The 22,512-nt window shown below is 46.0% G+C and overlaps 1 protein-coding gene across 1 annotated transcript; it reads right to left on the minus strand.

Moving 5' to 3' along the window:
* Positions 1 to 2,219: 2,219 nt before the first annotated feature.
* Positions 2,220 to 11,300, minus strand: LOC102931845 (osteocalcin). Its single transcript, XM_007064027.4, has 4 exons — positions 10,586 to 11,300; positions 6,912 to 6,947; positions 4,775 to 4,847; positions 2,220 to 3,658 (listed from the first exon to the last, which is right to left on the minus strand). Exons 1-4 carry the CDS (start codon positions 10,650 to 10,652, stop codon positions 3,529 to 3,531), a joined length of 306 nt encoding a protein of 101 aa, XP_007064089.1. The 5' UTR covers positions 10,653 to 11,300; the 3' UTR covers positions 2,220 to 3,528.
* Between the last annotated feature and the right edge of the window lie 11,212 nt (positions 11,301 to 22,512).

The raw sequence follows: 22,512 nt of genomic DNA on the forward strand, positions 1-22,512 counted from the left end.
TCACTTACCATGCTCTGTGGGCTATGATGATTGCTCTACATAGAACAAGAGCCAAAGAACAGTTCTCTCTATGTGTTGCAGGGGAAGGGAGACAGGAGATTCAATCACTAGCACAGTTTGATAGCACTGGGGTCAAATGGGATTATGGATGGAAAGTCAAGGACGATGCTCTGACTAGCAGGTCAGGTACACAGGGGTGTTTGTGGCTTGGTTCATCTGAAAGAACAGGTCCCTGTCAATGTTCCCTCTAATTTTTGACAGGTCGTGTGCGCAAAAAATTTCCTCTGTGCAAATTTTTGACAGGCCGTGTGCGCAAAAAATGTCTTCTGTGCAAATTGTTGTGCGTGCGGTGTTTCGCCGTGTGCGCAGGGTTTAGAATCTGTGTGCGTGCGCAGATGCGCACAGTGTAGAGGGAACAGTGGTCCCTGTGCCCCCACATAGATGACATAGGCATCATTGGTGCTGAAATATAATCAGGGGTTGGCATGATATCCTTATATCATGACACTGCCTCAGAATGTTATAACACTGGGTCATGACATGTCAGTGATGTAAAGGCATTTGCACCCTTGTGCTGATGTCATGTTGTGCCTCAGAGGACAAGGTAATAAAGGCAGTCAACCTCCTTCTAATTCTTTGAACTGTCCAGTCATCTCTGTCCTTATTTTTTAAAGCATGAGGTCTCAGCCTTCGAATCATGTCCCCTTTGGAAGGATCACAAGCATATGTCAAGGCCCTGGCCCTTCGCAAATTGCTAATTAGATTAGACTAACCAATCCTGATTAGATCCCAGCTAGACTGAAAAGAGTCCTGGTATAAAAATGGTTGAGAACCACTGTTGTCGGGTATTTGAATTTTGGCAGAGCTACCCCATTTGGAGGCTCTAAGCAGGAATATTTTTCCCCCCTCCCATACACAACACATACTAAAAAAGCAAAGAGCCCCCCTCACCCCCCCAAGCTGCTCAGAGCCCTAAGCAATTGCTTTTAGTCATCTTATGCCTAGTGCAGACACTGTTTAACTAATCAGGAGATAAATCCCACATATATCTAGGTTGGAATTTCAGAGTTGGCGTCAGTTCACAAATCTGACTGTGCATATCATGCCCACTTGCCATTTATCCCTTCCCACTGAACCCTTAGGCCTTTGCTTCTATGTATATTTTAGCAAGACGATAATGGGAGATTAGCCTGCATTTGGAGTGCAGGGTTCATGCAGAGCTCTGAAAATGTAAAATGCTTTAGTGGTGCCACATGCTCTTTCACTGAGTGAAATGAAATGTCCGTTAGGTGGCAGCAGAGGATATGTACTGATGAGACAGGGCTGCAAAACTATAAGCAGCTTGTGCTACTGTGAGTCCCCTCTGTGCATACTTTACCCTCCACACTCAGCGATACATGCCTGCCCTAAACAAAGCCATCCCAAACCATACAAGCTCCATAAGGTTCACACCATCTCTATGAGCTTGCTAGGATGCCCATATCAGCAGTACATCGTTATTTCAGTTTGTTACAGGTGTATCCCACAAACACACACTGTCCCCAAGTGAGGTGGGGTTCCACTTATAGAGGGAACAATTGGCCTGTGTCTTTGAAGAAGCTCCAGTCACCCAGCTCAAATATATACCTACGCTGTGCAGACTGAAAGGCCTAGTACCTTCTCACCCACATGGTACAATACAAGGTAGCTATCTGGGGCTAGACATTCCTGTAGCCCTTCTCTCAACTGCAGAGCCAAGAGGGGCAGGCATTTCATTCAGATCCACATCTCTTTCTCTTTACAGTTGGAGTGAGACTCTCAGAGAAGGAAAAACGTTTATTTCTCTTTCCAAAAGAGTACGTTCCTCCAGGGGAGAGTTGGGATTCCCATTAGAGTCAGTGGGAACTAAGTCTATTTCTACATGAACATGGGGACTGGGTTCACCTCTTATCCCAGTACGAAGAAGGTCTCTCCAGGGGAAGGAAGAATTCAACTAATGGTAGAGTAGGATCCACCTTTCCCTGACACAGTCTTATGCAGGTATCACTTCATTGATTTCAATGTAATTACTCCTGATTAACACTGGGATAAGTGAGAGGAGAATCAGGCCAATGTTGTTGTTTCCTGTTCAGTACCCATCTTTGCTACAGAGAGAGAGCTTTATCTTCCAGACCTCACCACCTCTCACTCCCCACTGGATGCTGGACACATGAACAGAGAGAAGCAAAACACAAACCTGCTTTACTTAACCAGCGTTTATTATAGCCAGCAGCTGGGGATGATTTCACCAGCCACCATGTGAATTTTGCTGCTGAGCAGACACCTGCCCCTCTGGAGAACCTGACATCTCCCTTACAGAACAGAATATATGATGGTACAGGTGAAATTTCAGAAAGTTGCTTATGCATAACACTCATAAAAAGATACCTGCATGAATTTGCAAAGAGGGAAGATACATATTGGGGATCGGCAAACCAATTGGGATAAACCTGGCACTGACCCAACCCAACCCAACCCTGAACTGACCCCTTTTTTTGTTGAAGATTCATAAAAGTTCAATTAACTTTTTGTTTTATTTTTACAGCTGCCGCTGCATATTTGTTGTTGTTGTTGTTTCAGCCAGGACCAGAAACATAAGTGCCCAACTAATTCTGAGGAACAGCTTTTTGTTTGGGTATTTTCAGCCTGACCAGAAACAGGGTGCACCAGAAGTACCAGAGATATCCACCCCAATTTTGCAGGTGGAAGCTCAGTGAAGTATATAAAATCAAGGTGCTTAGTTGAATGGAACCACCAAACCTTTATAAATCTCCCCACTGTATTTTCCACTGACTGCATCCAATGAAGTGAGCTGTAGCTCATGAAAGCTTATGCTCAAATAAATTTGTTTGTCTCTAAGGTGCCAGAAGTATTCCTTTTCTTTTTACCAAACCTTTAGTGGCTCATGCATTGTCACAAACATACACTTGGGCTGATCATCCCATTCTGGAACCTGATGGTGGCAAACTGCTGAACTTTCCCCATCACAACAGGAAGCATCAGGACCCCTCCCTTTCCAGTGAGTGCATAAGGATCGCTGCTCTCCACAGCACACACACACACACTGTTGTATTGCTCATATTATTCACCCCTCATCTTGTATTTTTTTGGCAGGGGAGGGAGCACAAAAGATCTTGCTGCCACCCTTTGTCATATTTTGAGTTTCTTCAGAAGAATCTCCTCTTTCTAAACTTGCTCTGGAACTTCTGTGGGAAGCAGATAAGATGGATTCTCCTCACCTTCCTTTCTCTGAAGAAGCTCAAAATACCATGGGAGGCCACAGGGGGGAATGCCTTTGGTAAAAGGATCACAACTAGTGTTCAGCAGTCTCGGACTGGAAAATGGATATGTGGGGTAACTTTTGCCATTGTGCTCTCATCAGTGCTGAGCAGAATTGAAGTGGGCGCAATCTACCTCTCCCTTTTCCTTCCTTCCCTTCCTCCCACTACCCCAGTCTTTATGGAGGTCAGACTGAACCCTAGCCAGGTGAGGGAAGGGACAGTCTCTTCTTCAGAATCTCCCAAAGTAACGCTGATATGCAGCATGAAATCCCACGTGTTCGGACAGGTAATCACAGGGGGCATAGTTTTCACACTGTTCCTTCCTCAGCTCCATTGGGGACTTGTACAATTCATAGTACCTGCAGTAGACAAAGAGAAAGATGCCACTCATGACTCATCAGACTCCTATGCCACCTGCTGAACTCAGGGAGAATGATTACCCAGCATTCCCTAGAGATGGACTCCCTTGTAGTGAATATGATATTTACCTACAAAGGGTTAGAACCTAGTCCCTTTGATTAATGTCCAGGCGTGGGAGGGAGCTCTATCAGTTGGGGATTGAAGCCAATTCCCCATCTTGTCCACAAGGCTCTAACAGCTAAAGATAGAACCCAGGCTCCCCGGTTATTGTTCCAGGGGAGTGGGTCGGGTCTACCAGCTGGGACTTTACCCCAAGAACCTTAGTTATCCTTTCAGAAGCTTTACTAACTGGGGATTAAACCCAAGCCTTTAACTACCATCCAACGATGCTCAACTAGAAATGTCTTATCCCTCAGGGCCTCTGTGAGATGTAGCTTGGTGACCTCTCCCAGGACGTATGTGAAGCACGTTCTTGTGTCAATCTGTCAGCCAAAGTTCTCTGAGTCCCTGTCTCCAGGAGTGCTGTAAAAAAAGGTCTGCTTGCTGTAGTATCTGGGCCTGGTCAGAATGAAAAGCCAGTCTGATCTGACCTCATCCCTGCAGCAGAGCTGAGCTCAGTGCAGGAACTGAAGGCAAAGATGAAACCTCCTCAGTGCGCCCTGTGCAGCGCGTTGCTTTGGTCTCTGATGCAGGCTAGAGCAGCCTCTTACTTGCACCCCACTCTCCCTGGCCCCTAAAGGCAGTTCAATTAGCCAGAATTACCAGCAGCCTAGGAATGCCAGCCAAGTACCCCCCTTCCTGAAATACTCCAAGCAACGCATCTGGCATGCCCCTGTGCTGGGGGCTCTTACCGGAGGTGATGTAAAGCTGACTATGGTCACTCTATGTCTGTCAGAGACTCCTCAGGGGATATTTATGGCCCTTTAAGGAAGAATGGGCCACTTGTTTCCAGAAAGTGTCTCCGGCATCCTTTTTTTCTGCTTCTGCATGTGAGGATGTTATCCCAGACATGAATCAAATTCCTTGCCAGATCCCACTGCCTTCCTATCCCTCTCTGAAATAATCCATACACAGTTCAGTCCGGAACCCAGCTGATGAAGCAGGTAAGATTTTACCTTTCATAATAGGGGTAGGACCTCTTCTGCCTCCTCACAAAGGCATTGGCCGTTTCTCTTTTTATCTTGACACCTGCCATGGGAGAATAGAACGGTGCGTTAGAGCTTTGGGGCTGCCCTCCTTTAGACCAAATACTAGAGTGTCCTCTGGAGATGGAACTCCTGCTATCCCTCATCACAGTCCCTCCCCACCCTACTTCCCAGTGCACATCTACCTACCCCAGCCTCCACAGTTCTGTCTCCCTCTCTTCCACAGTTGCAGGGACCTATCTCCCTCTCCACTCCAACCTACTTGGTCTCAGGGCCAAGTTCCCCCTTGGTCATGAACTCCAGGAGCATGATTCTCTTGTCACTTACCCTGATGTAAATCTGGAGCAAAGCTACTGCAGTCAGTAGAGTCACAGGAGCAGTAGGAGAAGAGACTCAAGCCCCAAATCTGCAGGGACATGGTTCCCTCTCTCTCCAGTCCTGATGACCTTAGAGTTTTGCCTTCTTCTATACAGTCTGACCCAACCTAATATGGACTGTCCCACTGGCCAGTGCACAGTGAAGCCTTGGTACCAATGTCTTCAGAGCACCCCAAGGTGACTGAAGGCAGTGGAGGTTGTGTCACTGACTGTTGCCTGCTGAGACACTGGTGTCCACGCAGCCAGAATACCTTTAAGTGCCTGTAAGAAGGCTGTGCTTATGAATATTGGTGCCCATGTGTGCAGAGTGCTAGGAAAGATTTTGAGACTATTGCCAACGGGGAAATACACCGGTAATCTCTGCACAGAGAGATCCTAGTGCTCATGTGTGGAGAGCCTTGAGACAGCAGAGGACCCTGCACCCCTTCCCCCAGCACACTGAGCACTCATGGAGAGTTTTGGATACCTGTGTTTGGGGAATGCTCCGAGATGGCTGCCAGGCTCTTCCTGCATAGAGGTTGTACCATTCCCAGCTCAGCTCATCTCCTTAACCCAGGCTTTCAACTGCCAGCAAAATGTTCTTTCTGATGCCAGATTAGTTGGTCAGTGAGAGAGCCCAGCTCATGGGGAGAGAAGGGGTTATCTCTGGGGACCAACTGGCAAGCTGAGCTCAGGTCAGGTCTGAAATACCACCTACAAATAAACCTTCACTGTAAGAAGTGCCAGCAATTACAACCTCCCTTGTAAAGGTGTTTCTCTCTCTCTCTCTCTCTCTCTCTCTCTCTCTCTTCCCTCCCCTCCCCCCATGTTTTGATTGGTTCTCTGGGAAATTCCAGCTTTAATTATCCCCAGCAGCAATTTATCCCTCGACCTATGGGACAAGAGAGGGGAAAGAGGGGGCCAAGAGAGCCAGGGGATAGTTTTCCTAATGGATTTCTGTGAGCCAGGCTGCAGAGCAGAGTGAGGGACAGGGGAACATTTCAGACCCTAAACTCAGGTCCCACCCTGAACTGAACAGAATATGCACAGTCAGTACATAGTCCAAACTTACCCTTTTTCTGCTAGTTGAAATTGCAGTGATATAACATAAAGCTCAGCCTAAACTTTCTCCCAACACTTGACTGTTCTTAGGTTTTCCCTGAAGGGACCTCTGTCCCAAACCCTAGCTCTCTTCGTCACTCCATCTCCCTTATATCCCAGTGGAGCTAATAAGCTTCTCTTGCCTCAGCAAGTCAGCAGAACTACCAACTGAGCAGCTTGGTGCATGTTTCTAACTCCAGCCAACAGAGGAGCCCTGCCGTTCCGTGACATCCATTATGGGTATCCCTCCGTTCTGCTATTACTTCAGCTAGCTCACACCCTAATCCCCATGTAGCTCCCAGGGCAACATGATTGTTGACTGGCCTGCCTCATGTCCTGGTTTATCTGAGAGTTGAAAACCTCAGCCTGCTCAAGTCACTGCTGCCTGCTTCCTACTGTTTGCAGGGTCTTCAGTTCCACCAGGCCATGTGAAAATTGGACCTTTAGTTGTCACGGGTGCTCTGCTGAGGCGAGAGGACTCATGATGACACCTGCTATAGATCTCAGTGTTGGTCAAGGAAGGAGAAAGAAACGAGAGGATGCCATAAGCATCTCACTCATTCCCTAATCCTGATAATGGGAAAGATGGAGGCAGATGCAGGGCTTGAGACACTTGCAGAGATGGGGGAAAGTCATAGCAAGATACTCACCTTCAACACCGTGTGATTCCAAGGAGTCCTTTGAATCTGGAAAACAAAGAATAGGAGTCAGGGGATACCATGCAGGAACCAAACATGTGACTCCAGTCCTTGGCCCCCACTGGATGACTGTATCTCCCTCCCTTATTGGGCAACACCATTTCCCTTCCCGCATTGGGAATTTTTATCTCTCTGCCCCACTAGGGCCTTGTCTGCACTAGAAGTCTGGGGCAAAAATTTCCCACCATTGCTAATACTGGTTCAGCTCTATCAGTGTCACCAGAGTTTATAGGGTATCTCTACATGAGAGCGGGAAGGTGTAAATTCCAGCTCACAAAGATATACTTGAGCTAACTCTGACTGAGCCCCGTGCACTACAAACAGGAGTGTGGCTGCAGCAGTGTGAGCAGCGGGCGGGGCTATCCCTCCAAGTATGATCCTGTCCAAGAACACAGGTACATACTCAGGATGGCTAGCCACTCCTGCCGATCAGCGTTAGCACAGGTATGTCCACCAGCGCTGGAATCATGTCTCCAGCTCTAGTGTAGACATACGCATAGTGTCATTTCAGCTTGCTTGGAGCAAGATGACATAGTGATAAAAATGCCAAGATGGGAAGCCTGTCTACATTAGAGATATTATCAAAAGAACTTCAGTGGTGGCAGAAATAATGGGAAATTTTGCCCAAAATGCCTAGTGTAGACACAGCCTGGATGGCACCATCTCTCCTCCTTCTCCACTAAGAAGGTGTGTTTCTTTGTTCTCTCTGAGGAGCTGAGGGTCTTTGACAGAATGTGAAGAGGAGGCAGGTATTAAAATACTTAGGAATAGTCCTGCCCTCTGGAGCATTGTAGACCAGAACTGAGGTACAGGGAAGAATGTAATGTCTGTGTTCGTGTCACCACACCAGCTTTCCAGTCATCTAAAGAGGAATATAAGAACAGCCATATTGGGTCAGACCAATGGTCCATCTAGCCCAGTATTCTGTCTTCCAACAGTGACCAATGCCAGGTGCCCCAGAGGGAATGAACAGAACAGGTAATCATCAAGGGATCCATCCCCTCTCACCCATTCCCAGCTTCTGGCAACCAGAGGCTAGGGACATAAGAACCCACTGTATATACCAAATTCATTCTTAATTCTAACCTTCGATGGTCCCTGCAATCACCCACGGGGAATTCCCTCTGATCTTATTGGGGGCCATACTCTGTTTGCCACTCCAAACCACATGGGCTCTGCTCTAGTTCTTCACATATCACTCTTCCACCCATGGCAAATCCCATCTGCTGTTGTATTAGAAGTGTATTTAAGGGGACAAAGAAGATTTAGGAACATAAATATGTTGATTAATTGCTAGATTGTAAACTCTTTGAGGGGAGGGTTGTGTTTTTTTGTTGTTGTTTTTTTCCAAAGCACTGTGTGCATTTACATCAGCAAGACACATTTGTTGTCTGATCAGACCCTGCAGACTATTTGTGGAGAAAGGTGCTATTCAGCATGAGTCTGGGTATCTGAGTTTGACCCTAAGTCATTTAGGTTTAGCTTGTGACCCTCAGGCTCATGTTAAATACACCTTACTTAAGTAGTACCATTGACTTCAATGGGTCTGATTTGCAGAGTAAGGTCTTACTTAGCTTCAGCATGGGCATCAGAATCTGGCCGTTACCTAGCAGCGTCCGAGAGCTAACCAGCAGTTTTGCAGCGTCAGATTCACCACAGTGAAGAGAAAGGGGAAAATGGTAGATGTCTCATTCACTATGTTCCAAATGAACTCTACCCGCAAGCAGTCCCCAGCTCCTTTTCTCAGCCATGCAAACAACCTGCCACCAGAGGCAGGCGGGGGAAGTTAACCTGGCTAACTTTCTTCTACCCCATCCCCTTCCCTCTGCCCCTAGAGGAGATGAGCAGTCTTCACACCACCCCCATCTTTAGTTAAAGCTCCCCAGGCAGCCTCGTCATGGTCATCCTGCCCCAGTACACCCCATGCACCTGTCCCCCAGTGCTGTGCTCATTTGAAGTTCATGTGAATCTAGAGCACTGACTGCCATACTCCCTTGAATCCCCCAGCCCTTAGCCATAGAGAACCCGGCAGAGCAGCAGCCCTCATCAGAGTCTTAGTAATAATGTGATTAATAATAGTTCCAGTGTTTTTCATCTGAGGATCTCCAGGTGATCGCCAAACACTAACTAGTTAATTCTCCCAATTACCTTGTGACTTAGGTAAGCACTATAATCCCCATATTACAGCTGGAAAAACTGAGGCACAGAGAGGTAAGTGATTTGCCTAAGGTAACACAGCAGAGAATAGACACTAGGACATTTGACCCCCAGCCTCCTGTACTAGACACTATCAGCAGGTGAGGCAGGCAGATGAAGGATCGTAGTAAGGGAGATAGAAAGTAGTGACCACGTTGATACCCCCTTCATCTCCTCCTCTGAGGAGAAGGTTGCAGATGAGAGGGAATGGGGAGTCTTTAACTTAATGCTTTTTAACCTTAGAAAGATTCAGGAGTTCAACTGTGAGTTTTGGCAAAGGTATTGACCAGTTCCTGTTTTACCCAAACTGTGCCACCTATACCAGAAGACAATGAGTCTTTACGAAATGTCAGAGGGCAACATGCTGTCTGCTGTAGAATGGAGCCTTCTGGAAATCTCTAGGTTTGTGGAGCCAATCTGTATTTTGCACTCCACATGGAAACTGATAAAGGATTAGACCCAGACTAATGAACAGACTGGTATACAATAGCTGCTTTAGAGCAGACTGTCCAGGAATGAAGGAGAGAAGCTCTCTGAGGGGAAAACAATCAAAGATTAAAAACTGTGTTGCAAAATATTAACTAATTTCTCACCCATCTGATGCCTGTGAGAGCGTATTTCATTTACAGGGTCATCTTTAACACGGAGAAATTTAACACTGACGAGAACTGGCGTAGCACAGGCAAGTACAGGGCAAGCTTTCTACCCTTCCTGTCCCATCCCTGTCCATTCTGTATAAAGCAGAGAGAGGCTGAACACTTGCTATTTCAGATCTAGGTCTCCCACCCCGCTCCAGCTGTGCAGCTCACCCCTCTATGGCTACTTCAGCTATTTCCTATTTAAGAGGGTTCTGGAGCTTGCCTCCCAGCTGTAGTTTATATCCTATAACCATATTTTTTTAACAGTATCACTGCCATTTTTTCCATTGTGCCTTCAAAACCTCTCCCAGTCCAACATATTTCAATGGAATTAAAAAGTGTAGCTTTATTTTTCTCCTCAGATGTCTCTGGGCATGGTACAACTTTCCAGTGTTGGCAGATATAACATAGCCTTCCCCATTGTCCATGCAGTTTAGCTAATTCCTCTCAATTCTGATCTGCAGCGAAATCCATTTGTCCAAAACTGGGGACCCAGTTTTACTAATTCACCTAAATCCTAAACTGGATTTCTGAGATTGCCAGTCATGCCCAATTGTGCAATAGTTTGTGTCCTAGTGGAGGCAAATGTCTATTAGGGATTAGGCTGGAGACCCCCAAACCCATTCTTATTTATGACCTATATAATATAACACCTTGCCAGTGCAGTAGCCCATTGTATACTGCCTAGCCCCAACCAGGTCTCCTCCTGAGCGGGCAGTCTTCTCAGGTTTTAAGTGTTCAATAATACACTCAGAGAACACTCCAGGTGAGATAAATGCTGTGTCCCCTTACCTCTTTCACAATAGCAGGAGACTGCCAGGGCCAGGGTCAGGAGTAGCAGCACCAGAAGTTTCCTCATCTTCTCCTTTTTGTCTAACGCGATTCTGCAGCCTCAGAGCTTCTCTAGGAGGGTTCTGGGACTTGCCTCCCAGCTGCAGTTTATATCCTGTGACCATCTGGAGAGATCAGGACTCTGGCCAGAGTCTCTCGAACTTTTACATTCCTGTGTCCCAGCTCCAACACAAAGCTTCGCATTTGCGCCAATAGGTATCCGGTCCTGGCAGCCATGTGCACATCCAACTCAGTCCAAAGGCTCATGGCACTTCCAGATGATTTTGTGGAGCTCCAAATGCTACTTTTAAAGAAAAGGGGAAAAAAAGCTTAATTACAAACATCCCATAGTTTAGTGTTGAGCGAGAAAGCAATTCCAGCTGCATGGAGGAGAGGCAATTGGAGAGAACCTTCATGTCATGACGTGGTGCAGCCGATGAAGGGCCATTAGCCCATTTTTGCTAATGAAACAATCTTACACCTCTGACAATCTGAATTTAATCAAATCCTGCCTCAGCTCAAATAAGATGATCTCAGTTTAGTCTCTGGCATGCTGAGGTCCCCACAGACGCAGTTTTCTTTCTGTGAGACAAGTGGAAAATGGTAAAACTGGAAATGGCAAGCTTGGCACATTGGCTTGCGTGGAAGGAACTCACCACATCACTCTTCACCTATTCCTCTGACCTGCTCAGGAACTCCTTCCAGACAAAATCATATGGAAGGATCCACTGTGCAATGCTGGGCAGGGGGAGCTGAGCAGAGAAGGCAGAAGGAGGAAATGAAGGTTAGTAATCTGATCTGTTCCAATCTCAAAACTAAGCAGCACTGTGCCCAGTTGTTTCAGGATTGCTTTCAACCAAATCAAGATTGATTTGAAATAATGCCCCAGAATGAAGCTAGGGGCACGTTGCTGCAGGAAGTGGCATCATTCAGATAAGGTATAAAACCAAGCTAAATTTCTGGGGTCAGACAGTACAGCTAGGCCTATATATACCACCTGAATATCCCACAATGCTTTTTGAAAGAGAATTAGCCTCAGTATCCTGGCCAAATTGCAATTTGGCCAGTTACATTCTGTCTGCCTAAATTCCCACTGTAGTGTCAAGTAGATACGACATGTGATAGTTCCTGTCCTAAGATGTTGTTTGTACACTATTAAATGCCTACCAAAGAGACCGCTGCATGGCAAGGGGAGGAGGAAGTGATCCCTCTAGAGCCCAGTTTTCAAAAATGGGCACCTCACTCTGTGTTTGGTGATTTTAGACGCCCCAAAGCGTGTGTATACACAGGAAATGGGGAGGATGTGGCAGCAGTAGGGGGCAGAAGGAACAGTGAGTTGAAGATTAGGAAGAAGGAACAAGGGGCAACTACATAGGTCTGGGCAGGATGAAAAAAAAGAGGAGATGCACAGCATTGAAGGATGAAAGGGAAATACAAAAAGATGAGCCTAGAGAGACAAGGTGTGTGAGGTAATATCTTTTATTGGAACAACAGAATCCAATTTCCTGGGTTATCTATTATCCTAGGACCAACACAGCTACAACAATATTGCGTATGAAAGATGACCCGGTAAGACAAGGCGGTGAGGTAGTTGGACCAACTTCCAATAAAAGGTATTACCTCACCCACCTTGTCTCTCTAATGTCCTGGGACCGAGAGAGCTACAACAACACTGCAAGTGACCCTGTAAGAGTCAGAAGAGTATCTGAGATGGAGTCCTGCCCCTCTAGGGCATCTAGGTGAAACATAAATGCTTTCAAGAGGGGTCTGGAGCAGTGCCAGGTTTACAATGGTGCCAGTGGTGCTATGGAGCCGGGCCCATGCTCAGAAGGAGCCCCAGCCTGCTCTGCTTGCACTGTGCCCTGAGACCCCGCCAGCCCGCTGGCTCCCCCCACCCCGCCCACCACTTGCTCCTCTCGGCCTGACCCCCGAGGGCTCCTCTTCATCCCCTGGCCCCAATCCGCCAACTTCTCTCTGCCCCCTGGCCAGACCCCAGTGCACCTCCGGCACCGGGCAGTCTCTGCTTCCCACCACTTGTGGGGCTCCACCTGTCTCCCTGGAGCTGAGCTGCCCAGGACTGGTTCAGAAGCCTGGCTAGTCTCAGCCAGTTCGGGGGAGACAGTGTGTGGGGCCTGACTGGGCCCCTCCAGGCAAGTGGGTCCTGAGGGAGCCCAGCTGGGGCAGGCCCTGGCCTGGCCGATTGCACCACTCCCGAGGAGCCAGAGCGATTCCCCACCCCGGGACCAGCCCTGGCTGCACTGGCAGCTCAGCTCAGCAGACAGTTGCCTCCCAGCAGGGCCGGTGAGTGCAGCCAGGAAGCAGGGCATGGGGGAGTGGGTGTCTGGAGGGCCTGGGTGGGGGGTGCTGGGCTGTGAGGGGGTGAAGAAGAGCTGTGTGTGCTGGTGTGTTTTCTGGTCCTGGCCTCTCCCACCCTTAGTTAATTTTTCCCGGTTTGTGAATGGTTGGATTGGCATACATCTCTGTCATTCCCCCAGCTCCTGCTGCACTATCCAAGGGTCCATTATACATCTGTGTGTGTATGTGTGCTATACAGCTAGCTCTCTGTGTATGGGTATGAGAAAGTACAGTGCATATGTGTGGAAAACATTTATTAAATCTTAACTCTGCCAAATCAACTGTGATTTTCACTAGACTAATCAAAGGCACATCTACAACCTAGGGGCTATGTTTCTGCCAAATGTTAAGATTCCATCAGCTCTGGAGCTGTTCAAAGAAAGAGGATAACATTTTTCTTAGGAGAATAACTGCATTGTTCACCCTTTCATACTTGAAAATGGCTCACTTGATTTGGAAGGACGGTTAGAAAAAATATGTCCCTTGACTGAGAGCAAACATATCAAATTTCAGCTGAAAATAGAAAAGCATTAAAAAACCAATGGAAAAATGTCCTTTAAAATGGAAACCCTTAGGCAGCCTTAAGTATAGACCTTGCTATGATTCCTATCTATAATATCTATGTGTGTAAGTGTTTAATAATAGATTTACTTGGAGAGCATTATTCAGCTACTAGATTCCTCTGGGCTCTGTACAGATTTTCAGAAAGCATGTGTTTCCTGATAAATAAAGGAGACATAGTTGAAACTCAAGCTTTGTGGAAGTCTGCTTGTTTGTGTCTATAATTTACATTTATTCAGTTTAATAAGCCCTTCCAGCTTAAGATGGTATGTGATCCCATATATTATGGCAATGTGTATGTATGGAATACATGAAGATGTGGGGTGCTATAAAGGATTTAAAACATGAGTTTTAGATAGCTGGATTGCTCATAATTGGTACAGCCATGAGTAAATTATGCAGGTGATCTCAAATGAGCACTGCTAAAACCTTTATACCATACCACATTATGCTTTATTCTCTACATGCCATGTATTGTACGGGGGGAGGGAAAGATTTTATAAACATATCAGAACTCTTTTTTATTGCATTGTGATTGTTTCTTATATCTCTACACAGGTAACTCTGTATGCCTTAATTGGCATTTCTTCATCTGTTCAGAGCTCAGACATAAAAATGTTAAAACTTTAAGGTCTGATATCTTGGGATTTTCAAGATCTAGATGTAAATTCTGCTTTGGGCCCCATTGGAAAGTTGGGAATTTCCCCTTTCAAGTTGTGTAGAGGACCCATTTCTAAGCTTGATGCATCATGAGATCAGGCCACTGGTGGAGAACTTAAATATTGCCTGAGCTACAGTCTCAAACTTGGGTAAATTTGTGGTCTGGCATATGGGGAAATTGCACATTCGGGGGAAAGAGGCAGGGTGTTTTTAAGCATCTGTTTAGAATGTTAGAATCAGTCTCAGAGGACATAGATTATATGGCAGTATTCAGATGAGGTGCTCCAGGGTCAATAAAACCTCAGCAACATGCACTCCCGCTTCCCTCCCAGAGATGTTAGCAGGACTCCCTATGGGCTTATTTCAGCTGTTCCCATTTAAAAAAAATAAAAATCCACTATTAAAAATTTTTTCAACCTCTAAAAATCTGTTTCACCTTTTGAAAATAGCTCCGTGTCCCCAGGCTGCACTGCATGTGCCACAGATGATTTCAACTTGCTGGGAAACGTTCAAAGGATGGCCTGGCCTGAGGTGCCGGAGTTAAGAAAAAGTTATATGGGGCCTTTCTATACATCTCCAGACAATTCAAACTAAAGGCAGCTGAGCCACCAGCGTGCAGTAATTGCACTGCTACAGGAATCCTTGGTGATGGTCACCCCTCCTCATTCCCAGTCCTGACAATGACAGTATACATACCGACCATACACACACAATGCCACCATAGAACGGGAGCCATTAGTAGTGCCTGCTTCTCTCTTCTCTGTTCCCTACCAGCACTGCACCTCTGTCACCACAACAGGAGCCATTAAAAAAGAAAGTATTGGTGTGAGTGGATGTATAGCAGAAAACTGTAAATCCAATTGATGTAACTGATATCGTTTCTCTAAAGTATATGCTTTCTTTTTTCAACAAACCTAATCCACCTCCTCCCTTTGATCTGGGAAGGACTGGGATTGTGTGAGTTTGTATATCAACCCAACCAGTGCTTTTAACTCTTTTATTCCATATTAGCTTTTGCCTGAGAACCAGGGGATTTGAGTCTCCTCTCACTGTGAATTTACATTGGTTTAATTCCATTGACTTGGCTGGAAGTCCTGAGTAATGTAAATGAGAGAAGAACTAACCCAAGAAGATTAAACTAAACTGGGTCAGATTCTCAACTGGTGTAAATCAATTTTAGTTGATAAAGTTTGGCAGTGCCACTTCCCACCAGCTGGGAATCTGGCTGTCTCTAGGAGGTTTGCTTTCTGTATGATTTTGTATGTACTTGTGGTTTATAGATGCGGTTAATTTTTTGTTTGTTTGTTTCCCTGACTGCTTGAACCAGACATAGAGAAGATTTGTTCTTTCTTCTCTGCACATTTTCCCCTATATTATTTCCATGCTTTTGTGTGAGTTAGTAAGTTTAAGGAAACAATAGACCATTGATTACTTTAAGGCACAAGAGGCTCCTGATTTCTCAAAACAACTTTCTGCAGCTTTAAAATAACCACTCTTTGCCAGGGCCAATGATCATTCGTTGTTTACCACAGTTCCAAAATAAAGACTTAATCCTGGTGCTATATAGTGATGTGCTCCCTGCAGTTTAGTAAGGCAGATGCTGCTTGCCGAGGGTTAAGTCTTTATTTTGGAGCTGTGGTAGAGTCTCCAAAGATAAGATTGAAGCCTGATTATGAACTTGATGCTGTCCTGCTGAAATAAACCAACCTACCCATCTGAAATGCTTCATGTGTGAAGTGATTGCAGAGTAGACTTTTTGTTGGTGAAAGTGTAAGGCAATTTGTACAAGGCACTTTGGAGTGATGAGTGTTTTAAAGAAATGAGATATTTTTTGCTTCCTGGAAAGTTTCCTATTTATTTATTTTGCTTGTCATATCTCAAAAAGACTTGACCTAGAGATTCTACATTTGTTTAATCCTGTTGGGCTCAATAACCATTAGTTCCTTTGGCTAGTTTAGAAGAGTTAAGAATTTAGGGTCAGTTGGTGGCTGAGCCATATACATGTGCCAAGGGACAGAGGGATGAAAGGAGCCATATCCTCTCTTGCACAGGCCACAAGAGGCCCAGATACAATTACAGTCTCTGTGCTTCCTTTGCATGCCCTAAAGAGAGTGACAGAGAGCTGGGGCCAGGCACATGGAGGAGAGTAGGCTTCATTCGTAGTAGAGGCCGTGTCATGCTCTCTGTCTGCGCTCCCCCAGGGAGAGGGCAGATCCACATCACCCCCAACACTGGGGTGTTACAACTGGTTGAAAAAAACAGTTTAAAAATGTGACTCTTTCTGTAATATTTTTGAAATGTTTTCCAAGTTCAGGGAAATGTTTAGAAAGTCTAACCATCTTGGTCAGCATCTAAAGGCACAATTGAGCCCTCAGTTATTCCATGCAGTTTTGATAATGTTTGAGCTCCCTGTGATTGCATGTCGGACACTGTAATCTACGCCTGATGCAACGCAAATACTCCAGTGCCTGCATGGCCCTTTGTTGGCAGACCATGCTCCTGTTAATCTGCAGGCTTCATGTTTCCTAAAGCTTGGATCAGAACAGCTTCTCCATATACTAGGGTAGGTGGGAGGGAACAGGCACCCAAGAGCCACTTGTGGGAAACAAGGGGAGTCTGAGGGGAATGGGGAGAGAAAACAATTTAGGATGGAGGAAGTGGGCCCATGTGACCACTGCAATTTTCAGCCCTGCAGCCTCAAAGATCTGTAAGGAGCAGGGAACAGTGCACAGGAAATGTCTATGCGGTAGGGGCAGCAGAATTACCATGTGGACTTTCTAAGCCTCATATAGAGGCTTGATGTGGGAATATTCACTGCCCATGGTTTCTGTCACAGATCCATTCTTAGAAACATTGACTTTTAATTTAAAAAAATCATTAAACTTGAGCAAAAATTGAAAACGCATATAACTTCAGGGAAAAGTGCCTTCAAAGAACAATGATAAATAAAAAAAGATTGAAAGTGTATAAATGCAAAATTCAGGGCACCCAAACAATCTGAAATCAGTTCCATCCTTTGCCACCCTCTGTGATTATCATATAATCTAAGAAATAAATACTGGTGTCATGTACAGTGAGGTAAATCCAGAGTAACTCCACTGAAGTCTATGGAGCTACTCTGGATTTACACCCGTGAAACTGAGATTGGCATTTGACCAGAAGGATACTTTTAGGGTATGTCTACACTATGAAATTAGGTTAATTTCATAGAAGTCGATTTTTAGAAATCGATTTTTTATACAGTCAATTGTGTGTGTCCCCACTAAGCGCATTATGTGCGTCCTCACTACCTTGGCTAGCATCGACTCACAGAGCGGTGCACTGTGGGAAACTATCCCACAGTTCCCGCAGTCTCCGCTGCCCACTGGAGTTCTGGGTTAAGCTCCCAATGCCTGATGGGGCAAAAACATTGTTGCGGGTGGTTTGGGGTACATGTCGTCAGGTCCCCCTCCCTCCCTCCCTTCCTCCCTCCGTGAAAGCAATGGCAGACAATCATTTCGCGCCTTTTTTCCTGGGTTACCAGTGCAGACGACATACCACGGCAAGCATGGAGCCCGCTCAGCTCACAGTCACCGTACGTCTCCTGGGTACTGCTGGCAGACGTGGTACTGTATTGCTACACAGCAGCAGCTCCTTGCCTTCGCGGCAGACAGTGCAGTAGGACTGATAGCCGTCGTACGTCTCCTGGGTGCTCCTGGCAGACCTCGGTGAGGTCGATCAGGGGTGCCTGGACAGACATGGCTATCCTCTTCTTAGAGCACCGAATGGGAGTGACTCCAGGTCATTCTCTTTTTTAAGTTTCGTCTCATGGAGATTCAGTCCTGCCTGGAATATCATGCAAGCTGGAGGCTTCTGCCTCAGGCTGCTCTCCCAGCCGGCAGCACCGCGCGGTTGCACCTACCCCAGCCTACCCCTTGCTCCCATGGCTCATGAAGCCTGGACAGTAGTAAGGAGAAGTTCAACTATAGGCTGAGCAAGTGCAGAATGGTGGTAGAATGTGCCTTTGGAAGTTTAAAAGCTCACTGGCGCTGTTTGTTGACTAGGTCAGACCTCAGCACAACCAACATTCCCATTGTTATTACTGTTTGCTGTGTGCTCCATAATATCTGTGAGAGTAAGGGGCAGATGTTTATGGCAGGGTGGGAGGTTGAGACAAGTCGCCGGGTGTCCGATTTTGAGCAGCCAGACACCAGGGCGATTAGAAGAGCACAGCAAGGCACGCTGCGCATCAGAGAGGCTTTGAAAACCAGTTTCATGACTGGCCAGGCTTCAGTGTGACAGTTGTGTGTGTTTCTCCTTGATGCAAACCTGCCCCCTTTGTTGATTTTAATTCCCTGTAAGCCAACCACCCTCCCCCCTTCGAAATAAAGTAACTATTGTTTTGAAACCATGCATTCTTTCTTTATTAATTTTTTTTTAAAAATGAGATAACGGACAAGGTAGCCTGGGTGGGGTGGGGAAGGAGGGAAGGACAAGGCCATATTGCTTATTGTAGCCACACTAAAAATCAAACTGTTTGAATGACAGCCTTCTGTTGCTTGGGCCATCCTCTGGAGTGGAGTGGCTGGGTGCCCGGAGCCTCCCCCCTGTGTTCTTGGGCACCTGGGTGAGGAGGCTATGGAACATGAGGTGGAGGGTAGGCGGTTATACAGTGGATGCTGCGGCGGTCTCTGCTCTTGTTGGCTTTCCTGCAGCTCCAACAGATGCTTCATCGTGTCTGTTTGCTCCCCCATTAGCCTCCGCATGGCGTCCTGCCTCCATTCTTCGCGCTAACTTAATTCTTTCCTGGCCTCTGCCACTGAATGCCTCCATGCATTAAGGTGTGCCCTGTCAGTGCGGGAGGCCTGCAAGAGCTCGGAAAACATGTCATCGCGAGTGCGTTTTTTTCGCCTTCTAATCTGCAATAACCTCAGGGATGGAGACGATAGGGAGAGCATAGAAACATTCTACGCTCTACAATTCTGGGGGGACTGCATGGTCACCTGCACTGCTGAGTGCTGCTGAGCTCGCCATGCTAACCAAACAGGAAATGAAATTCAAAAGTTCCCGGGGTTTTTCCTGTGTACCTGACTAGTGCATCGGAGTTCAAAGTGCTGTCCAGAGCGGTCACAATGGAGCACTCTGGGATAGCTCTCGGAGGCTAATAACTTCGATTTGAATCCACACTACCCCATATTCAACCCAGCAAGGTTGAATTTACCACTACAGAAGTTGATTTTAATAGCCCTTTAGGTCGACGGAACAGGGTTGCTTGTGTAGACACATTCATTTTTAAATTGACCTAATGCGTCTAAAATCGACCTAACCCTGTAGTGTAGACCAGGGCTAAATCATACGTAGCTGCACTTTGGCATATCTGGCTAGTAATCTTGGGCTACTTCTGCACTGCAATAAAAAACCCACAGCACCAAATCTCAGAGCCCATGTCAACTGAGTTGGGCTTGGGCTGCAGGGCTAAAAATTATGGTGTAGGCATTCAGGCTTTAGCTGGAGCTGGGCTCTGAGTCCCTCCCCACTCTCAGGATCTCAGATTCTGGGCTCCAGCCCAAGCCCAAACACCTACACTGCAATTTTCAGCCCTGCAGCCCAAATCCCATGAGTCCAAGTCAGCTGACTCGGACCAGCTGCAGCCATGCCACAGGCCTTTTATTGTAACGTGGACGTGCCCTTAGAAATGTTTTGATTAGGGTTTCATATATAGAAGAATTTTAAATGCTTCTGTGGTGTGTATGTCCCAAGTTTGCCTGTGAATTTGACAAAGGCTGAAGTTTGTTTATGGAAGATCTGTGTTTATCATATGTAAAGTAGATGAGGGTCTATGCTTAATCTCACAGTATATCAACAAATGGGCATCTTATACCTCATAGCCCTTGGTGGTTTTCCACTTCTATATTTGGGTATTTGCATATGAATCTGAGGAAGCCTGGAGCCTTGAATACTGAAACAAGGTATATTTAGCAGATAGAAAAGACTTTATCTGTTTTAAGATCCCCACAGCTGCAGATATCCAAACAGCTCTGGTTGCTAATGGACTGGGGAGGTATTTACATGTTCGTGTATGGCAGCACTGGCTTCTATTGATAATGTCAGAAGGGCTTTGCCACCTCCTTGGTGTTGATATAAGTCACAGTGTGAGCTGTAGCTCACGAAAGCTCATGCTCAAATAAACTGGTTAGTCTCTAAGGTGCCACAAGTACTCCTTTTCTTTTTAGTGTCTTAGATGTTTGTGTTCTTCTCTTGTGAATGAGACGTGAAGCCTTGGGTGGTCTGGGCATGGTGTTCAGGGATCAAGTTGTGTCTTGATTACAGATGAGGTGTGGACAGAAATGGGGACAAAGTTAAATCTGTTTGGATGAATTTAGCTGGGCATTTCCAAACATTGGTGGTTTTAAGCATAACCTTAACTTTGAATATCCTAGCTTTCTAAAAATTGGGGTTATTTATTATTTATTTGTTTATTTATTTTCAGCTACCATGCTCTTTTAAGACATTTTCCCCAGCAGTCACCAACTTTCAATCTTAACACATTATTTTAACTTAAAATTAATATACAAGCTCCTTGTCAGACTATATGGTGGATTTTCAGCCAAAGATACACATAGACTCCCTGACACAAGGTGTACCAAGTATATATCTACCACTGAAACAATTTCTGAGGACACACAGATAAGAGAAAGCCCTTGTCATGCTGTCTGCTATCTTTCAGAGTAGCAGCCGTGTTAGCCTGCCTGCCCCAGCCTCTTGCTCATAGAAGAGCAGGAAGGGAACTGGAAGCAGGCAGGTGGGGGCCTTGGGGCAGAGTGTGGGCGGGGCCATGCAAGGCTGTTTGGGGAGGCACAGCCTTCCCCTGCCTAGTCTACACGCCACCCATGCTCCTTCCAGCGCTGCTGTGCAGCTGCGTTGCTGCTGCCCCTCTGCCTTGGAGCCCCTGGCCAGCCGCTCCTGGGACTCTCCTGCTTGCTGTGCGGGGGGCGGGGGCGCTGATGTCAGAGTGTCCCCCTCGCCCTGCCTCCCCCAGCGATGTACCGCATCTCCGCAGAGCAGGGGAGAGGGGACTGGGCTCAGAAGCAGGACGGAGCTGCTGGCGGATGCTGTGGTCTGAATGAGCCTGCTGGTGAATGCGGCTGTGCTTAAAGAGTGCACCATCTCTCATAGACTTCCCCAGCAGCCAGCACACACACACTCTGTGTCTGTCTCTTACACACATCCCCCCCCTCTGTTTTTGACATACACACACACTGCCTCTGCCTCTGACACACACATACACACACACCCCCTCTCTGTCTGGCAGACACACACTGTCTCTGACACACATACACACACACTGTCTCACACACACAGACACACCTTGTCTCTGACACACACACACTCTGTCTCTTTCACACTCACCTCCTAACATATACTTGTGTTATTATTGTTCCTGTTACTTCTTGGTACTTCCTGCAATGCACATATATCCTCTTTATTTTATTCTTTCAAAGTGCTGTTATTTTAGTTTTTTGACTGGTATATGCATTTCATAATTTTATTTCTCACTTATGCTTAAATTTAATTCTTTGTGTAGTGAGTTCTAAAAAGCCTAACCTGTCCTGGCTGGTGTAATTATCTCTATGGTAACATTTAAAAAATATATATTAAATCTAGGTTTTTTATTTCTACTGGTGGCGCACATCTGCACCTTTCCTCGATATTGGTGCACATAACCAAACATTCCGTACGTGGATGGAAATAATTAGAGGGAATATTGCTGCTGGCCTCTAAAACAGTGGCTCTCAACCTTTCCAGACTACTGTACCCCTTTCATGAGTCTGATTTGTCTTGCATACCCCAAATTTCACCTAATTTAAAAACTACTTGCTTACAAAATAAGATATAATCATACAAAAGTATCCCAGCACACTATTACTGGAAAATTGCTTATTTTCTCACTTTTACCATATAATTATAAAATAAATCGATTGGAATATAAATATTGTACCTACAGTGTATAGTATAGTAGAGCAGTGTAAACAACTCATTGTCTGTATGAAATTTTAGTTTGTACTGGCTTCGCTAGTGCTTTTTATGTAGTCTGTTGTAAAACTAGGCAAATATCTAGATGAGTTCATGTACCTCATGGAAGATCTCTGTGTACCCCCAGGGGTATGTGTACCTCTGGTTGAGAACCACTTCCCTAAAAGGTACAGTGAAGAATACAGTATGTTTACTCCTAAGCATCTACCATAATATACCTGCCCATATATGCCAAATGTGTATACTGTGCCCTGAGCCTCAGGTTTTCTTCTGTCCCCTGGGGCCTACAGATTCCAGAG

The sequence above is a fragment of the Chelonia mydas genome, chromosome 1 (genome assembly GCF_015237465.2).
Source record: "Chelonia mydas isolate rCheMyd1 chromosome 1, rCheMyd1.pri.v2, whole genome shotgun sequence".
Classification (NCBI taxonomy): Eukaryota; Metazoa; Chordata; order Testudines; family Cheloniidae; genus Chelonia; species Chelonia mydas.